This window comes from Equus asinus, chromosome 2 (genome assembly GCF_041296235.1).
Source record: "Equus asinus isolate D_3611 breed Donkey chromosome 2, EquAss-T2T_v2, whole genome shotgun sequence".
NCBI classification, from domain to species: Eukaryota; Metazoa; Chordata; class Mammalia; order Perissodactyla; family Equidae; genus Equus; species Equus asinus.
This window is the reverse complement of record NC_091791.1, coordinates 30,267,419-30,284,225: the sequence shown is the minus strand read 5'-3', so window position 1 is coordinate 30,284,225 and position 16,807 is coordinate 30,267,419. Positions and strand designations below refer to the sequence as shown.

General features: G+C 53.7%; 1 protein-coding gene across 1 annotated transcript; it reads left to right on the top strand.

The window, feature by feature from the left end:
- The first annotated feature begins 1,308 nt into the window (after window positions 1-1,308).
- NKX2-3 (NK2 homeobox 3) lies at window positions 1,309-4,966 on the top strand. The gene is made up of 2 exons (XM_044765805.2): window positions 1,309-1,910; window positions 3,424-4,966. The coding sequence occupies exons 1-2, from the start codon at window positions 1,547-1,549 to the stop codon at window positions 4,173-4,175; spliced, it is 1,116 nt and encodes a 371-aa protein (XP_044621740.2). The 5' UTR covers window positions 1,309-1,546; the 3' UTR covers window positions 4,176-4,966.
- Window positions 4,967-16,807: the final 11,841 nt, after the last annotated feature.

Sequence of the window (16,807 nt, the reverse complement as noted above, 5' to 3'; positions counted from 1 at the left end):
TGTCTATTGTGCGGGAACATTATCCCTACTGGCGCGGGTGTCCAGAATCTCAGGGGACCCTGTAGATTCGCCCAGAAAACAACCAGAGCCGCACGAGGGCGCCAGAAGGCATGTGGGTTGGAGAAATGAGAAAGACGCCTCAGGGGGTTCGGGCCTAGACCCAGACACCCAATTTCCATAGGCGGAAAAGACGGCCTCCACGGTGGGGCCACCTGCCATGTGAGGACAGATCCTGCTCTCAAGACCTTATGAAGCCATCCAGCGTGTGCGGCACTCCAGCCACATCCTCACCAATGCAGTCCACAAACACTGCTTGGCCTCTGATTCAGAATAGCGGTAGTTGACATGTATTGAGCACTTAACATGAGCAGGGCCCTGAACTAAGCTCCTGGCTTGTTTTACCTCATTTATCCCTGGCAACAACCCTGAAAAAGGTATTACTGTCTCCTTTTTTGTATACCAAGAAACTGAGGCTTAGAAACGCCCAAGGCCACACACTGACCAGGCCAAGATTCGAACCAAGAGCTGTCAGACAACAAAGTTCAATAATAACTCCCTCGTCCTGTCTCTCACATACCTGCTTACTGCGGCCGCTGCAAGGGTTACAAGGGCAAATGCAACCGGGACTTTGCTCACTGGGGCTTATAGTCTACCCGGGGAGACCAGGTAGGCAATACAGCTATAGTACTAGGTGGAAAGTGACAAGTGAGCCGACTGTCCTTTACTAACACGTGGTGCAAGTTCAAAGGCGGAAGGGATGATTTCCGGCTAGGCGATCAGGAAGCGCTTCCTTGACAAGGTGGTATCTGAGCAGAGCCTTAGAGAACAGCTTTCGACTCATGGAGACAAGGGCAGGGAAGACGTTCCAAGTGGAGGGAACAGCTTGAGCAAAGTCAACAAGGCGGGAACGGACACGTCGCCCATCCGTACGTATATAAAACATTCCGTCTCCTTCGGGATCCAGCGCCCGGTGTTTACAGGCCAGGAAGTTTTCCTGCCCCCGCGGCAGCTGGAAAAATCACGCTGCTGGGTCATCCTTCCCAGCACTTGGTTGGTGGACAAGAAGCCTCCCACACTAGCCCTAACCGGGAAGGTGCGGCCAGGAGGGGCTGGAATCGGTCGTTCGGGCACCCGAGGCAGTGCAGTCTCGCCCGCAGCAACTTGGACTTCGCGACTCTATACTAGTCCTTGTCTATTTCTGGTAGAGCCGCAGCACCCAACTCGGCGGACGCGGGGGGCGTGGTCCACATGAACCGGAACCAATGGGGAGGGAGGCCGAGGCCAGGGCACCGCCCCCAACGTGACGCAAGACCCCCGGACACAGGCGTCTCAGCCCAGGCCCCAGTCCCTGCAGTGGCTGTAACAAAACCCAGACCCCCAGGTCCGGGCCAATGGAGGCGATTTAGACTGGAGCGGGACCGCGTCTGTCAAAAGGCCGACTCGGCAGCAGCGGCGGAGTCCAGAAGGAGAGCTGGAGCCGCCGCGCTGCCTCCCCGCCCCCGCCGGGATTTATTGAGTATTTGGACTGGACAATTAAGTGGCCCTGATGATGTTACCAAGCCCGGTCACCTCCACCCCTTTCTCAGTCAAAGACATTTTGAATCTGGAGCAGCAGCAGCAGCAACAGCACTTCCACGGCGCGCACTTGCAGGCGGACTTGGAGCACCACTTCCACTCGGCGCCCTGCATGCTGGCCGCCGCCGAAGGGACGCAATTTTCGGACGGAGGGGAGGAGGACGAGGAAGAAGAGAGCGAGAAACTGTCCTATTTGAACTCACTAGCCACAGCCGATGGCCACGGGGATTCGGGGCTCTGTCCCCAGAGCTATGTCCACACGGTTCTGCGAGACTCGTGCAGCGGGCCTAAGGAACCCGAAGAGGAGCCCGAGGTCGTGAGGGACCGGAGCCAAAGTGAGTAGAGGGGGAAAGGAAACGCACCCACACATCTGGAGGGGAGCGCCCGCAAACAGCCCACAAACCTTGCCAGCACGGCTGCCCTGCCTTTAACCTTCGGCTGGGGTCATGCCTCGTCCTGGTCAACGACGGCTCCGCAAAGCGCAGGTGCCTGGGAGGGAGGGAGCCGGGGCGGAGCGGGAAGGACGGGGTGACCCCGACAACTACTCCCCCCAGAGGGGGGAGGCGATGCAGCCCCTGAGGGAGGGGAAGGTAGTCATTGCTGCCCTGATGCTGATAAGCAACTCGGGCTCAGCTGCTGAGTCCTGACAACTCAGTATTTTTGCTCTTCCCAAGAGCGAGAGGGGCAAGAGCCTCAACCGTTTCCACTTTCCCTCTGGCGTGAGACGAGTTCTCCGAGTTCTCCGAGGCCAGGGCAGCCGCTTCCTCTTCTCCGAAAAGTCCGTCCAAGCAGGTTGTGTCCCCAGCGTCCGCAGGACGCAGGAACTTTGGTAGACACCAGCTGGATGGTTTCCTCACTTCTCCGCTTGGAGCTCAGCGTCCTGGCATCCACCGCACCCGCAGCGCGGGAGGGGAGAGTCCGTGGCAACGCTCCATTCCGCGCGAGCGCAGCGCTCACACCCCTGAGGCGCCGGCCTTTTTTGAAAATTCGTAATGTTTTGCTTTGTGTCCCAGGCTGTGGGGCTGCCGGCCGAATGAAAAACGCGCGGAACTTAGTTTGAGATCCCGGCCGCTCACATCGGACGGGAGCTGAATTGGGCAGGAAAATCAGACAACTGAATAAAGCCTCCAAGGAAGGGTTTGTTTCTGAGGGGAAAGAGTCAAAGAACGTCTTTCCCCAAGAGGAGGTTGGATGTGGCGAAAGCCGAGGCCTGTGCTCTGACAGCTCCCCTGGGCCTAAAATCGACACGACACTGTCTGAACGAGTCAATCAAATTTCTTTTTCTAAGGTAACACAGACATCGTCACGCAGACATTTAGCAGTGGGCATATGGTCTTTTAAAAGCAAAAAGAAATGGTCCCTGGGCAATGCACGAGCGTACAATCAGATATTTCCGAACAGAAAGATTTTCGCGCAACTCGTGCGCACCGGCCCCCAGATACCAACACGCCTCACATCTTTAGCTCCCCGCGACCGAGTGGAAGGCAAACGAGTTTGCAAATACTGTCGTTATTATGTAGTTGCAAACTTTCATCCTGAAAAATAGTCATTAGTGCGCAGAGCCGCAGGGTAATCTCTTCTCTCCTCTCGCAGATGCAAAGTTCCAAATAAACGTGCACTAACTACCCCTCCCCATGGGACGTGCCTCCACCGGCCAGACGGTCTCTGAGGGTTCTTGGGCTGCCGCAGGGACCCACGGCGCCAGGAGCCACAAACTTTCCAAAAAGTCCAGGCATTTACTACCGCACGCTCCGCGCTGCCCCCAAAAGGGGCCACAGTGTTCCGGGACCGGAGCCGCGGTGAGATCGGGAACAGCTAAGGGACGCTGTTGTTTTGCTTCTTCCGCAGAAACCTGCCAGCTGAAGAAGCCTCTGGAGGCGCCCGGAGACTGTAAGACGGCGGAGGAGAGCGAGAGGCCGAAGCCACGCAGCCGCCGGAAGCCCCGGGTCCTCTTCTCACAAGCCCAGGTCTTCGAGCTGGAGCGCAGGTTCAAGCAGCAGCGGTACCTGTCGGCGCCCGAGCGCGAGCACCTCGCCAGCAGCCTGAAGCTCACGTCCACACAGGTGAAGATCTGGTTCCAGAATCGCAGGTACAAGTGCAAGAGACAACGGCAGGACAAGTCTCTGGAGCTGGGCGCGCACGCGCCCCCGCCACCCCCGCGCCGCGTGGCGGTGCCGGTGCTGGTGCGGGACGGCAAGCCGTGCGTCACGCCCGGCGCGCAGCCCTACGGCGCGCCCTACAGCGTGGGCGCGGGCGCCTACTCCTACAACAGCTTCCCCGCCTACGGCTATGGGAACTCGGCTGCCGCCGCCGCCGCCGCCGCCGCCGCTGCCGCCGCCGCCGCCGCGGCCTATAGCGGCAGCTACGGCTGTGCGTACCCGGCAGGCGGCGGCGGCGGCGGGGGCGGCGGGGGTGGCGGCGCCTCCGCGGCGGCCTCGGCCCTGCAGCCCGCCTGCGGCGCGGCCGGAGGCAGCCCCTTTGTGAACATGAGCAACCTGGGCGGCTTCGGCAGCGGTGGCGGCGCGCAGCCGTTGCACCAAGGGGCCGCGGCTGGGGCCGCGTGCGCGCAAGGCACCTTGCAGGGCATCCGGGCCTGGTAGGAACCGGGCGAGTCACGCGGCGGCCACCCCGCCGCATCCTGGCGCCGCGGGACTGAAGCGCGAGAAAGGTTGGATCCAAGGGCCTGGTCCCCTCGTTAAAAAAAATATATACACGTCTCGCTCTCCAGGGCCCCGGAGCGCAGCTCCCACGAGGCCTGGGGAAGGGGGCTCAGGGGCGAGGAGGATGCCCGGGACCGGTCTCCGAGACTGTCTCTGAGGCAGAAATGCCGGCTGGGTGCCGGGGAGGACGATGGCCCCGACCCTGGCCTCGAAGGGAGTGCGAGAGGGGAGGACTCTGGCTGCCGCTCGGTACTCCCAGAGCGAGAAGGGCTTCTCTCCCTCTGCGGCGGTCCCGCAGTCTCCGCGAAGCATTGACGAAGAACCCAAAGACGAAAAAAAGCATGAAGGAGAGAAAAATGGGCGTCGTGGCTTGAGAAATCCCCAGGCCCTACCGACCCTCTGCCTGCTTTGCGGGCCCGGAGCGCCACTCCACAGGCGATTTTCCTTTTCCCAACCGCCTGCCCTCCGCGGCGGATACCTCGGCCTGGATCTCAGGATTGTCAGAGGGAGTAGAACTCTTCTAGAAAAGCCAGCGGAGAGAGATCAAAAGTTGGAGAATGAACAAATCCGAGACCCGGTGGCCCACCGGAGGTGTTACCCGGTTTCCTTTCTGTTTCGTATTCTGTATTCAGCACATATAATATATATATATATAACTATATCCTCACGCCGTGTACACACCCGCTGCCATACACTACAGGAGTCAATAAACAAGGTGCAATATTTCCAAACCCTTGGCCGGCTGCAGACTGTTTAGTCCAAAAGAGTGGGGAGGGGTCCTTTAAACAGGGCGGACAGGGTAGGAAAAGGTGCCTAAGGGAAAGCAGTGTTCCCTGGGCGGCCGCAGGCCTGGTCTCCCCTGCGCCAGACCCAGGCTGCAAGTCTGATCTCCTCGTGGCTTTGTTCGTTAATTTCTCTTTACTCCTGTGAGGAGGACAGGTCAGAGACTCAGGGCCTTTTGAGGTCCCGGGCTTTATAATCCCCCAAGTTTTACCCAGATGCTTGGGTAGTGTCTGGGCTTGCGTTAGATCAAGGTTTTGACTCTGCCCCACCTCGAGGGTCGCCAGGGAAAAGGAAACCTCGTCCCCAGGCGCAGCCGTAGGCGGCGCGAAGGCGGTTCCTTCTTCGACCGCCGCCTGGGCTTCCAGCGCGCTCCGGGGCGCTGCGCTGCGCCCCGCCGCGGCCGAGTTCTCCCCCTCGGCCTCCCTCCCTTCTTCCCCGGCGGCCGCGGCTTTATGCGGCTCCTTGTCACTTGCGGAGAATGCTTGTGCGAGGCCTGTGCTGCCACACGGCCGATTGTGAGCGTGCCAAGGCGGGTGAATGGGGAGGCCTCAGAGCGCCGCGCCATTGTGGGGCCGGGCCTCGCTGAAAGGCGGCTCCGGGCCGGGAAGGTGCGGAAAGAATGGCTTTTTATTGGAGTCCCGAACAAAAGGTGTGGTAGGAAGGCGAAGTCCCCTGCGCGAACAAAAACCCCAGCGCGTCGGGATTGACATCCCCCCCGAGCTCCCCATTGCTTCTCAGAGCGGGGGCTTTGTGCAGCAGTCTGCTGAACAGAGGGACGGAGAAATGCGCGGGGGTTTTGTTCCCCACTTTTTGTGCGCTGGGGGAGGGGGCGGCAAGGGGGGACGGGGACTGGGCGGGCAGCAGGGAGGGGCGCGCTGATTAGGCCGGGCCGGCCGGGGCGCGGAGACGTTCAGCGGGAGTCGGCGGCCTGAATGCAGGGTCATTATTGCTACAAGTTTAGCAATTTCGCCCTTACAGGAGGGGGCGGGGGCTGCTAGGCTGCTGCGGGGCCGCGGGGCTGGAGAGCTGCAGAGACCCGGAGCAGGAGGAAGAAAACAGAGGAGGGGAGGAAGAGAGGGAGGCAGACCACGGAATCCTCCAAAACCCGCTGACCGCCCAGGATGAGGCTTGGATGCATCCAAAAGGGCCTAGCGGGAGGCTGGAGGGGCGGCGCCCGGGGGGCCAAGACCCTCCCTCCCCTCGCCTCTCTGGAGGCAGAAAGACCCTGGAGCCGAGCGTGAGTTAGGGCACCAGACTGCCGGTCCCTCAGCTCCTCGCAGCCAGTTCCCTCCTCCCTCAAGCTGCCCAAGAGTTGGGACGCCGCCTCCCATCACCGCTTCCACCACCACAACGCCCCAAGCCCCCTTCCTAGCGAGCCCTCTCTTCTGGAGCTATTATCTTCCCTTGAGTTGCTTAGGCTAAGGGCTGGGCAGGGAATTCTCGCTTCCAAACACGTTTCTCACTGCCGGCAGCCGCGAACCACTCATTCATTCATTGATTCAACAGTATTTACTGAGCATCTACTAATGTTTGCTCATTTGCACTGTTACGGATGCTAGGGGCGGTGGAAAAAAACAGTGTCCACAGGCTTATGGAGTTTATTTTCAGGGGTGTCTGTGGCGGGGAGGTAGACAGAAAAACAAATGTAGGTAAAAAATAGATAAATTCTAAAAAAGGGATCGAACCAAATGCTGGTAGGGAGCATTCTTGTGGAGTAGGTGGTCAGAGAAAGCCACGTTGAAGAGGTTACATACATTTAAGCTGATACCTGCATGACAAAAAAGAAGCCAGGCCAAATGGTGCTTTGATGCTGCAGCCTCCATTCCATGCCTCTTCGGGAATGCCCTTCCACTCCATCTTTCTGGTGAACCCTTGTTCCTCCTTTGAGGCCAAACTTCTTTCCTGAACCACCCAAGTAGAGGTACTCACTCCCTCATATGTGCTACCGGAGTCTTAGGTACTTTCCAGTATCACAACATAGTGTCGTGCAAAGATTTGTCTCTTTCCCTCCACGCGAGGTCCAGTGAGGTCGTAGGGGGCCAGGTTGGCATCTTCTTCCTCTAGGGCAGTTAACACAGTAGGAGATCATGGGGCCAGGCTCCTTCAGCACCGCCTTCCCGGGTGCTTCAGGGCCATGAAGATGGCCCCAGTGGTGTGGAGCTTCGGCTTGGCTGCTGGCTGCAAGGGAGATGCGGAGACGGTCTCTTGGCCCACCTCGGCGGAGACAGGACACCTGAAATCGCCGGTAGAAGACGTGCAACCCATCCCGATCCCAGAGGGAGGTCCCGCCTTCAGTACCCCGCGATGCCGCCTGGGGACACGGCTTCCCCAAGGGATCGTTGCTCCTTGCGCTATAGTTCAAAACCTGGGAAAGGTGGCTGAGAACTTCTTGATGACGTTAACACTAGGACTCAAAGTAGGGGTTGGGGAGGACGGGGGGATAGGGAAGAGAGAGAGGACTGAGACGGGGTGGGGATGTATACGATAACTCTGGGACCTGCCTGTGGGACCCAATTTGAAGTCCCATACATTCACCAGGTGAGGAGTATGGTAGGTGATCAAGACCCTGCCGCGCTCTCCCAGAGCGCTCACTTCCAAGGTGGGATTTCAGCGCCTGCGCACTAGGAATCTGAGACTCTGGGCGCAGACGTCCTCGCTCCGCTAGGGGTTTCCTAAGTAAGCAACTCCTTCTCCAACCTAGTCTGCATCCTGCTGGGCGGTGGCCTCTCAATGCTCCCAGCGCCAGATCTCCACCTTCCTTGCCCGGCTTCCTCCTGGCCTGCGTTAATCTTCCTTCACTCTGCATCCCCTGCTGTTCTGGAAAAGAGGCGGTGACCCTCATAGAGGAAATGGAGGTGGTTCTATGGATTGGCTTCCGCGCAGTTTGCGTGTCTTGAAATACTTAAAGCCAGCCTGGACCAGACCCCTCCCTGCTCCCTACCCTTCCCCAGAGCCTGCAGTCTCCGGGTATAAATAACGCCCATCTCTTCGCTGAAGGATTTCCGTACTGCTCGTTGCTGGGGTTCCAGGACCTCGGCCATCGGAGGGGGAAGACCCTTGACCAACACAGCTACCTGTTCCTTGAGCTCCCTCTGCAGGGGAAAAGACCCCCTCCCAGGCCCAAACTGCTGCTTCACTAGATTGTCCTGTGAGCCAGGAGGAGTCATAAAATCCAGGCAGGGCTTCTAAAGACCCCTGAGACTTTGAACAGGTGAAGTCAGTCGCCCCTTTGGGCTCTGGCGTCCGAGCTCTAAGGCAGAGAGAAGGATGGACTCTATGATTTCAGAGGTCACTTCTGGCTCAAACCCTCCTTGCTTCCCTGAATGAATGGATTCTCTCTCACACCAGGCTCAAGAAGCGGGTAGGCACCACCGTCGTCGAAGGTGGAATAGGTTCTAGAAGGCCAGCATTTTTTTTTTTCTGCAGAGCCTAATCGTGAAAGGTTAAGAGGCTGGACTCTAGAGTCAGGCTGCCTCCATTCTGCTCTCAGCGGCCGCCACACCCCGCAGTAGAGACCTGGAGTAAGTTGCGAGCACTCTGAACCCGTTTCCTCCTCTACAACATGGGTATGCTTACTTTGAACCTACAGTAAAAAGCTCAAATATTAAGCGTACAACTCACTGAATGTTTACATATGTAAACACTCATGTACCAATTACCTTGGCTTTGAAAATTACATGAGATGGTCCGCGTAAAATAGCGCAGTGTCTGGTACGCCTTAGGCATTGCATCAGTGTTGAAGGCAGGCCGTGCTAGGCGCTTTGTTCACTCAGAAGGCCGGGACTCGTCTGCGCTTGAGGCACTTCGAGGTCCGAGGTCCGCGGGGAGAGCAGGGCAGGCCCGCGGATTCCGACCCCCCAGCGCCGGGGGCGCGCGTCACCACGGAGGCGGGTCGGAGCTATTACTGCCAAGCCAGGGGCAGGCGACGCCCGGCGGGGCCGCAGGGCTCGGAAAGCTTCGCAGAGGCTTGGACTTCGGCTGGGTCTGCAGAATTCGACTGAAGGAGAAGGTGAAAGGAGGTTCCAGGCGGAGCCACGAGTCCCCTCTAGCCTAGCCCGTCACTGCAGAGAGGAAAGGGTCAGGTGGGGAAACCCAGCCCCTCTCTTCAGGGCGTCTCCCGGGTCCAAGCTCCTCTGTTCCCCGGCGCCACCAGAGTGACCTAGGGCTGCGCATCTCTGCAAGGGTGGGGCCGGGTGAGGCCCAGTGGGCGGGCGCGCCCCGTGCGGAAAGGCGCGTGCAGGTTGGTTCAAGGCCTCAATCGAAGCCTCCTCCTCCTCCTTCGCTTTTTGGTTCAGGGCTCCAGAGGGACTTCCTGGGCACCTCCTCCCAACCCGAGGAGCCCGAGCCCCGGAAGGCCAGCCGATTCTCCGTGACCAGACAGTTCAGTTCCACGCGAAGGGGAAGCATCCTCGGAACCGCCGAGGCAACGCAGGTTCCGCGGGGCGGGCGCCGCCTCCCACCAGACAGGCCCGGGGCGGTCAGAGCCCGCCTGGCAGCGAGCGCACCGACAGCTCCGGGAGAGCCTGGCCAACCCTCGGGGTGAGAACCCAAACTTGAAGAGCCAGCAGTCCTGAAGATCTCCACCTGGGCGCGGAGCCAGGCCCAGCGCGCAGCGCGCAACGCGGAGGTAGGACGCTCCGGGGAGGGTTTGCCGAGCCCATAAGGCCTCTGCAGGAAGTCCAGGGGAGGCGTCTGGGCCGGGGGGCACTGATCTCAAAACCACGTTTGCTTTACTGAAATGACGCGGTTTTTTATTAACCTAGACTGTAGGTGACATTAATAACAAAGTTTTCTAAAGGGTCGTTTAGAAAATTTATTGACGTTTGAAACATACAGAAAAGACACAAGTGTACAGCTCGCTGAATCTTCATAAACTGAACTCTCCCATGAGACCAACTCCCAGAAGAAACGGAACACTACCAGCCCCCGCAAACTCCCACACGCTCCCTTCCTGTCGCTACCGCAGCTGCCGAGTCACCGCTATCCTGGCTTCTAACAGTATAGATTAGTTTTGCCTGGTTTGGAACAATTATCAATGGACTGATATAGTATGTCTTATGTACCTGCCTTCTTTCGATTGTGAAATTTATCCATATTGCTGCATGTGGTTCTGGATCGTTCACTCTCACTACTTTAGAGTATTCCATTGTGTGCACACACCACAATTAATTTATCCATTCTGCTGTTGATGGGCTTTGGGGTAGTTTCTAGTTTTTGACCGTTGTGAATAGTGCTGCTGCAAACATTCTAGAACAGTAGTCTGCATTGATGAAAACGTTCTATGTCTGTGCTGTCCAATATGTCAGCCACTAGTCCCAAGTGGCCACTGAGCGCTTGAAACATGGCTGGTGTAACTGAGGAATTGGATTTTTAATTTTCTAAAATTATAATTAATTTCAATATAAAGAGCCACGTGTATTGGACAGCACAGTTCTAGTATGTCTTTTGGTGACTGTAATAAATGTTTCTACTTGGTATATACCTAGGAGTGCAATCAGTGTGTCAGAGTGTGAATACCAGCTTTAGTAGATTCTGCCCAGCAGTATTCTAAAGTTGGCTGTAGCAATTTACACTCCCACCAGCAGTAGCACCACATGCTCCCCAACACTTAGTATTTTTGTTTCATTTCTTTTTCACTTTAGCCAGTCTGCTGAGCATGTAGTTAAAAGAGGTTTTGGTTCATTTTTAAGTAAGATTATGAAAATTGCCGCTTAACCATAGTAAACATGATGAGGACGGTTGGAGGGATTCTTGGGGACCGAGAGATATCATAGGGGTCTGAAGCTCACGCTTTATAGCAGCCCACTCCTTCAGTCAAGCCTCCTGCCCAATCAGCCTTCTCCCCTAGGAACTCGACCAGGGGTAGCAGGGCATTAGGAAGGGACCGTGTGTTTGGAGGTGATCCATCTCCCACAGCTCTTATTACTTTATGCCTTCTTAAAATCGGAGCTCCTCTTCCTTTCTGTTACTTACTGGAATATCCCACAAGATATCACTCTATCTATCTATATATTGTGAGATATATGTATATATCTCACAGAAATCACTGGCTTGCTGAGAAGCAAAGGAAGCCCTGGAGAGGCAGCCAAGGGACTGCCTATTGTGTGTCAGGGCGTGTGTGTGTTGCTTTACAGACATTCTCTCTAATCCTCAGAAGAACCAGGTGAGTTAGATATTCCTTGGTACACGTGTAGAAACTGAGGCTGGGAGAGATTAAGTCACTTCCATCAAGGCCACACAGCTAGTAAATGTAGCAGTAACCCCAATAGGATTTTCCATCCAATGCCACTGGGAACATTTCTAATGTTTTCTGCCTCCCTTCTCTGGGTAAAGGGAACCGTGGCCGGTACAGATCTTGACATTCTGGATCAGAGTCGATGTCCTCTGCTAAGCCTCCCTTTGAACAGATCCAAACTGATCATTGACCACTTGTGTGTGGCCAATTAAGCAGAGAAAGTGTTTGTTATGTCATAACACCAGTGGAATTCACTTAATGTGACCTGTGAGTTCTTGGAAAGTTGTGTGTAAAGAGGTTTTTGCTTATGAGAAGGGAGAAAAACAGAGTACATTTTAAGTTCACCTCTGGAATTTCTTGCTTAAAAGTATCCTGAAGTGAATTATTTTGTAAAGTGAAGGATCCTTTTGAAATATGAATAATAACCCAGCATTTGCTTTGTAAGTTTGGGTTTTCAAGTAATAAACAAGGGTGAAGAGCAGCCCAAAGTTATATACAAGATTAACCAATAGTTCACGCATATTTCCTCTTTCACTGAGAAAGGTTCTTGTGGAAGTTTCACCTGGTCTGTCTCGACAGTGAGTTCTCTGGGAGGTCCACAGATTAGTTCTCTATCCAGAGGATAAGAACCAGAAACCCAGTGCTGCCAGTGGCTACTGGTGGATTCAGGCTTAGCTTGGGTACGTTGTGAAGTCCCCAGTCACTTGGCGAGCCTGTCACTGAGGGGACCCAAGAGTCAAATGGATTATTAGATTAGATGAACTTTAAGGTTTCTTCCAGCCTTGAGATTCTTTAAATTAAATTTGTTACATGCCCATAGATTTCAGTTGTGCTGGTGGGAAGGGCCTTAGAAATCACCACAGCGCAACTCTTTTCTGATGTTGAATCCTGTCTGCAGCATCCTGGGCAAGACTGTCCCGTACCTCCTGGACACCACCCACAGGAGAACCACTCACCTCCCCACTCCATGAGTGTGAGGAAGTTCTGCCTTATGTTCGTGTGGAATCTGCATCTTCCATCAGCTGTTCCTCCTATTCCCATAGACGTCTACCCCTTCCGCGTGTCAGTTCTTCAAATATTTGAAGCCAGCCAGTGAATCCCATGTAGACTTCATTTCTCCAGGTGGAATGGCCTCAGTTTCTCTGACTGTCCTCAGCCTCCTGGTCACTCTTCAGTGGATGTTCTCTGGATCACCCATTTCTTCTGTGCCTGGACTGTCAGGTGTATTCCCCACAGGGGGTCTCCTATTCCTGGGCTTTTAAAATGCTTCCATCTTCCCCTGCTCTTCTGAGAAGGCTGAGGCCCACTGGGAGGCTCTCCCTCTTGGTTCTCACTCTCCTCGATGTACATTTTTATTCCTTAGTCTTCAAAGGAATAAATATCCATTCTCTCTAAAAGTAACACTTCCTCTTAAAGTCCAGATATAATTTCTTTCCTACTTCTAGAAGTAATGCTTCTTATTTTGAGTTCTGAGCTCCCCCCACCCTACAATTTAATATTCTCTACCTTTCTTCCTTTTGCCTTCAAACATGTAGCAATCTCTCCATATTATCTTAACCCTGGTGCCCCTTCCTAAAATGTCTTGCCTTCCTTTTTTTGGTCAGATTTCTGAATATTTGTCTTCACCAGTTATTTTCCTTTCCCTCGGCCTAAATGAAGCTTACCTCCCAAGTGGTGAATATTGATGCCCAGTTGGAAGTTACCTTTGTGATCATCTGGTTCAACTCTCTCCCTGATGCCTGACCTGCTTCTCCAGCTCTCCTTAGGCGTTCGAGTCCTGCCACTTCCCTTAATTATCTGAGACTCCTTCTTTGAGATCAAATGGTTTCTCCTCAGTTTGTGCTTTATTATCTCTCTTCAACATTTGTCATAATCACTTTTTTATGCAAAGTCTTGTCCTAGTTTTGACACTTTCTGCTATCCTGATCATTGTCTTTCTCAAAGAGCAGTTACTCCTCATGCTTCTCCAGCCCCACACAGTGGAACCCTCCAAGTCCTGGTGGTTTTTCTACACTCTTGCTGTCCTAAAGCTTGTCATTGCACACAGTGTCAATGATTCCTTTTGTCCTAAGGGTCCCTGAACCTACAGCCTTAGCCTTGGCCTCCCTCTACCATATTTGCAAAGGCTTAGGGGATAATTCTACTTGTGCCTGTACCATTGTCATCTCAAGCTCATCACCACTCCCCCAAACTACTCACATCTCCCTCTGGCAAGGGCATCACCTTCCTTGTTCTCTTCCCTTTGGTTGGAGCCAATCAGTCAACAAATGATTCCCCTGAGAGTCTCTCTTCACTTAGAGCAGGAGGAATGGGAGAAGTAACTGACCAAACACTCAGTACGTTTCAGGCCCCAGGCTCTACATATCCCAACCTGTTTAATACTAGAACCATCCTGAAAACTAAGTGCCCTGATCTCCATTTTACAGGTTAAGAAATCAAAATGTGAGACTATAAACACCTTGCTCATGGATACCCAGTTCTTAAGTGAAAAAAGCCAGGGTTCAGATCTAACTCTGTCTGGTTCTAAAGCCTGAACACTTTACTGTAATGGCCTCCCAACTCGTCACCTCGGCTTGGCTGTATCTCTGATGAACCCCATCCTCATACTGACTCCAGATTCATTTTCCCCAAATGCCTCTTGATGAAAGGTACCTACATTTTCTCTACCAAACTATGGCTCTTCACCATGTATAGGATCAAATATGCTCTTGAAATGACTAGGGACCCCTCATTACCGTGACTAATCAGCCAAATTCCTCCTTAATTTTTAACCATCTACACAATCTCCTTACTGTCCCTCTCCGCCAACCCCTCATCTGCCGTGTTCATTCCTGGAGTAGCCTCTCGGCTCTTCCCAGTCAAATGCCTCCTGTCTCTAAGTCCAGTGCCTGCCAGTTAGGAAGTCTTTTCCAGCTCCCACAGCTCACAGTGATCGCATGTTATGTTCTCTTCCTGTAGATGAAATGGCCTCACTGGGCAAAATTTAGCTCTTGATCGAAGTAGTTTTATTTAATGTCTCATTCTTTCCACCCTTAATTAGAAAATAAGCCCCTTGAGGGTGAGGATCATGTTTCATGCTTCTTTTGTATTGCCTACAGAGACAGGTATAAAGGAAATAACTTAGGAGAAAATGCTTAGAAAAACATAAAGTGCAATATAAACAAATATATTTTTCTTAAAGTTACTAATGTAAACACTGGCAAAATTTATTGCCAGGTTGATATTGGGCACAGGTTCAGCAAACAGTCAGCAGAAATTTCAGGAATTCGATAAATAAATCAGACCGAGCGTTCCTCCCCTCCTCCTCCTATTTAATCCTTCACAATGCCTTCCCGCCCTCTCAGACTGAACACTGCCCACTGCCTCTTAAGGACAAGGAACACGTGTCTTGTCTGTCCAGTTTTTCTTCAGCACCTTAGTACAGTGCCCAGCTCATGCTGGATGTTTGATGCGTGTTTGACGAAAGAACGAATAACTGGAGCTAGGACTTGGAGCAGGCGTTGGCGTCCTCCTCCATTCATCCTTCCTTTGGGATTCTCTTCCTGCTTCCCCATTTGGAATGAGAGAATGTCAGAGCTAAAAGGGATCAGCCCAACCTCCCCATTTTAAAGACAAAAAAATGACCCCAGAGAAGAGAATGTCTGTCCCCAGGCCACCCTTCCTTTTAGTGGCCTTCTGGCATCCCATCCAATCCAGCGTTTTCCCCACTATATTCCACTAACTCCCTCTTTTCAATGTCTTGTCCCTGCACCTACCCCCAGCCCTTCTTCCTCTCTGGCAAGTTTCCTTTCCCACATCCCCTCTCCCAGTTCTTCATGTCCCCAACTTGTGTTTAACATTGTACACAGCACTCTTGGGAATGTAAACAAAAGAAAACTCTGAGGTTGTGAGCACACACACTTTAATAATGTGTGACTATTTGGGAGGAACACAACCTCCACCAGGATGCTACAGTTCAGAATCTCTTCAGGGGCTCTCTCCAGGGCTCAAATACCCTTTCAGAATTTCCCTGGGTCCAGAAACACAGTAGGATTTTTATAATAACAAACCATAGCCCAGCTGCTGAAAGTGCTAGGCAGTGTACCAGACGTTCTAGAAGGCTCATGACAAGTCTGCAACTCCAAGTCATAGTAGCTCCATTGTACAGATGAGTAAACTGAGGCTCAGAGAGGTAAAACAACTTATTTAAGGTCACTCAACTAGTATCAGAGCAGGGAACTGAGCTGATCTATTTGCTTTCTCAGAAAACTCTTTGAGACGCACTGACCAACTGTTGGCTCTTCTCTTGGATGCCCACTTCCTGCTGGATGGCTGCCCTTGGTGAGGTCTCTCATCTAAGAACTACACTGGCGCCTTGGCTCTCTCACTGATCCCGTGTCTTTAGCATCTCTACAGTGCAGAGCAGCAGGGCCCTGCCTACGCCCTCTGTTGGTCACAGGGAGATGCACAACTCTTTCTGGCCCTGCCTCTGAGGACTTCTGTCAGCACCCTCTGGTGTTGGCCAGGGACCCAAGGCTGTATAGACAGGCTTCATGGGTGCATACGGCTCCCAGGCTTCCCCGGCTGAGGAAGGACCTGGACCCTCTGGGTCCCCCACTCCTGCTAGTCCTGTAAGGAAGACCCACTCGTGCTTGACAGTGACCAAAATCAGATCAGAGAGGGGCTTGGCAACAGCCCCAAATTCCTCTGCAGAGAGTCAGAAGGAGCATCTGACTTGGAGTCTGTAGAACCGCTGTCTATTCTTAGCTCCCACAGTCCTCTGTTCATCGACACACCTATTCCCGGTATTGCGCTAAGTTCCCACATCTACTTCTCTTACGTGCCCTTGACTAGGGCTCTCAATGTCTCTGAGTAACAGTCTCCTCGTCTGAAAACAGGGAACACTTGCCTCGCCCATGCATAGTGCTGTGATGAGGATCAAGCCAGAGAGCAAATGGAAAATGGGGGTGAGGTCTGAGGTGGTTTCCCTTCCTCTCCCACTGCCACCTGGGGGCCCTGGAGCCCATGTGCAGATCGGGCCTCCAGAGCGGCTCGCAGTCTCTCAGTGTCCTTCAGATAGATAAGCAGAGCTGCTCTGAATGGACTCTGGGTTACATAGGACCACTGGCACCTTTGGGCACAGTGGAAAAAGGCATTGCTTCCTCCAAGTGACCCGGCTTTGCCCAGTGCTTGGCTTAGTGGGTAGATATGGGTGTCTCTTGGGCTGGGCACCCTTGTTCAGTGAACAACTCACACAACCAAACATGAAGGTTTTGGTGCCACATGCATCTATTAACTCCTCTCTCTACTCTCTGAATAACATGACACTACATGGATGTGCTTTCTTGTTTCTCTGATGCTCTCCTCCCTCTCCTCTCCTCACCTCCCTTCTCTTCTCCTCACCTGTCCTCTCATTCTCTCCTCACCTGTCCTCTCCTCTCTTCACCTCTCTCCTCTCCTTTCCTCATCTCTCCTCACCTCTCTTCTCCTCTCTTATCACCTCTCCTCTCCTCATCTCTTCTCTCCTCCCTTCGCCTCTCCTCTCCCCATCTTCCTCCTCCTCTCCTCTTCTGCC

Coding starts and splice junctions, on each gene's coding strand:
- NKX2-3 (XM_044765805.2), top strand. CDS start 1,547: ATGATGTTACCAAGCCCGGTCACCTCCACCCCTTTCTCAGTCAAAGAC. Junction 1,911..3,423: donor CGTGAGGGACCGGAGCCAAA/GTGAGTAGAGGG, acceptor CTTCTTCCGCAG/AAACCTGCCAGCTGAAGAAG.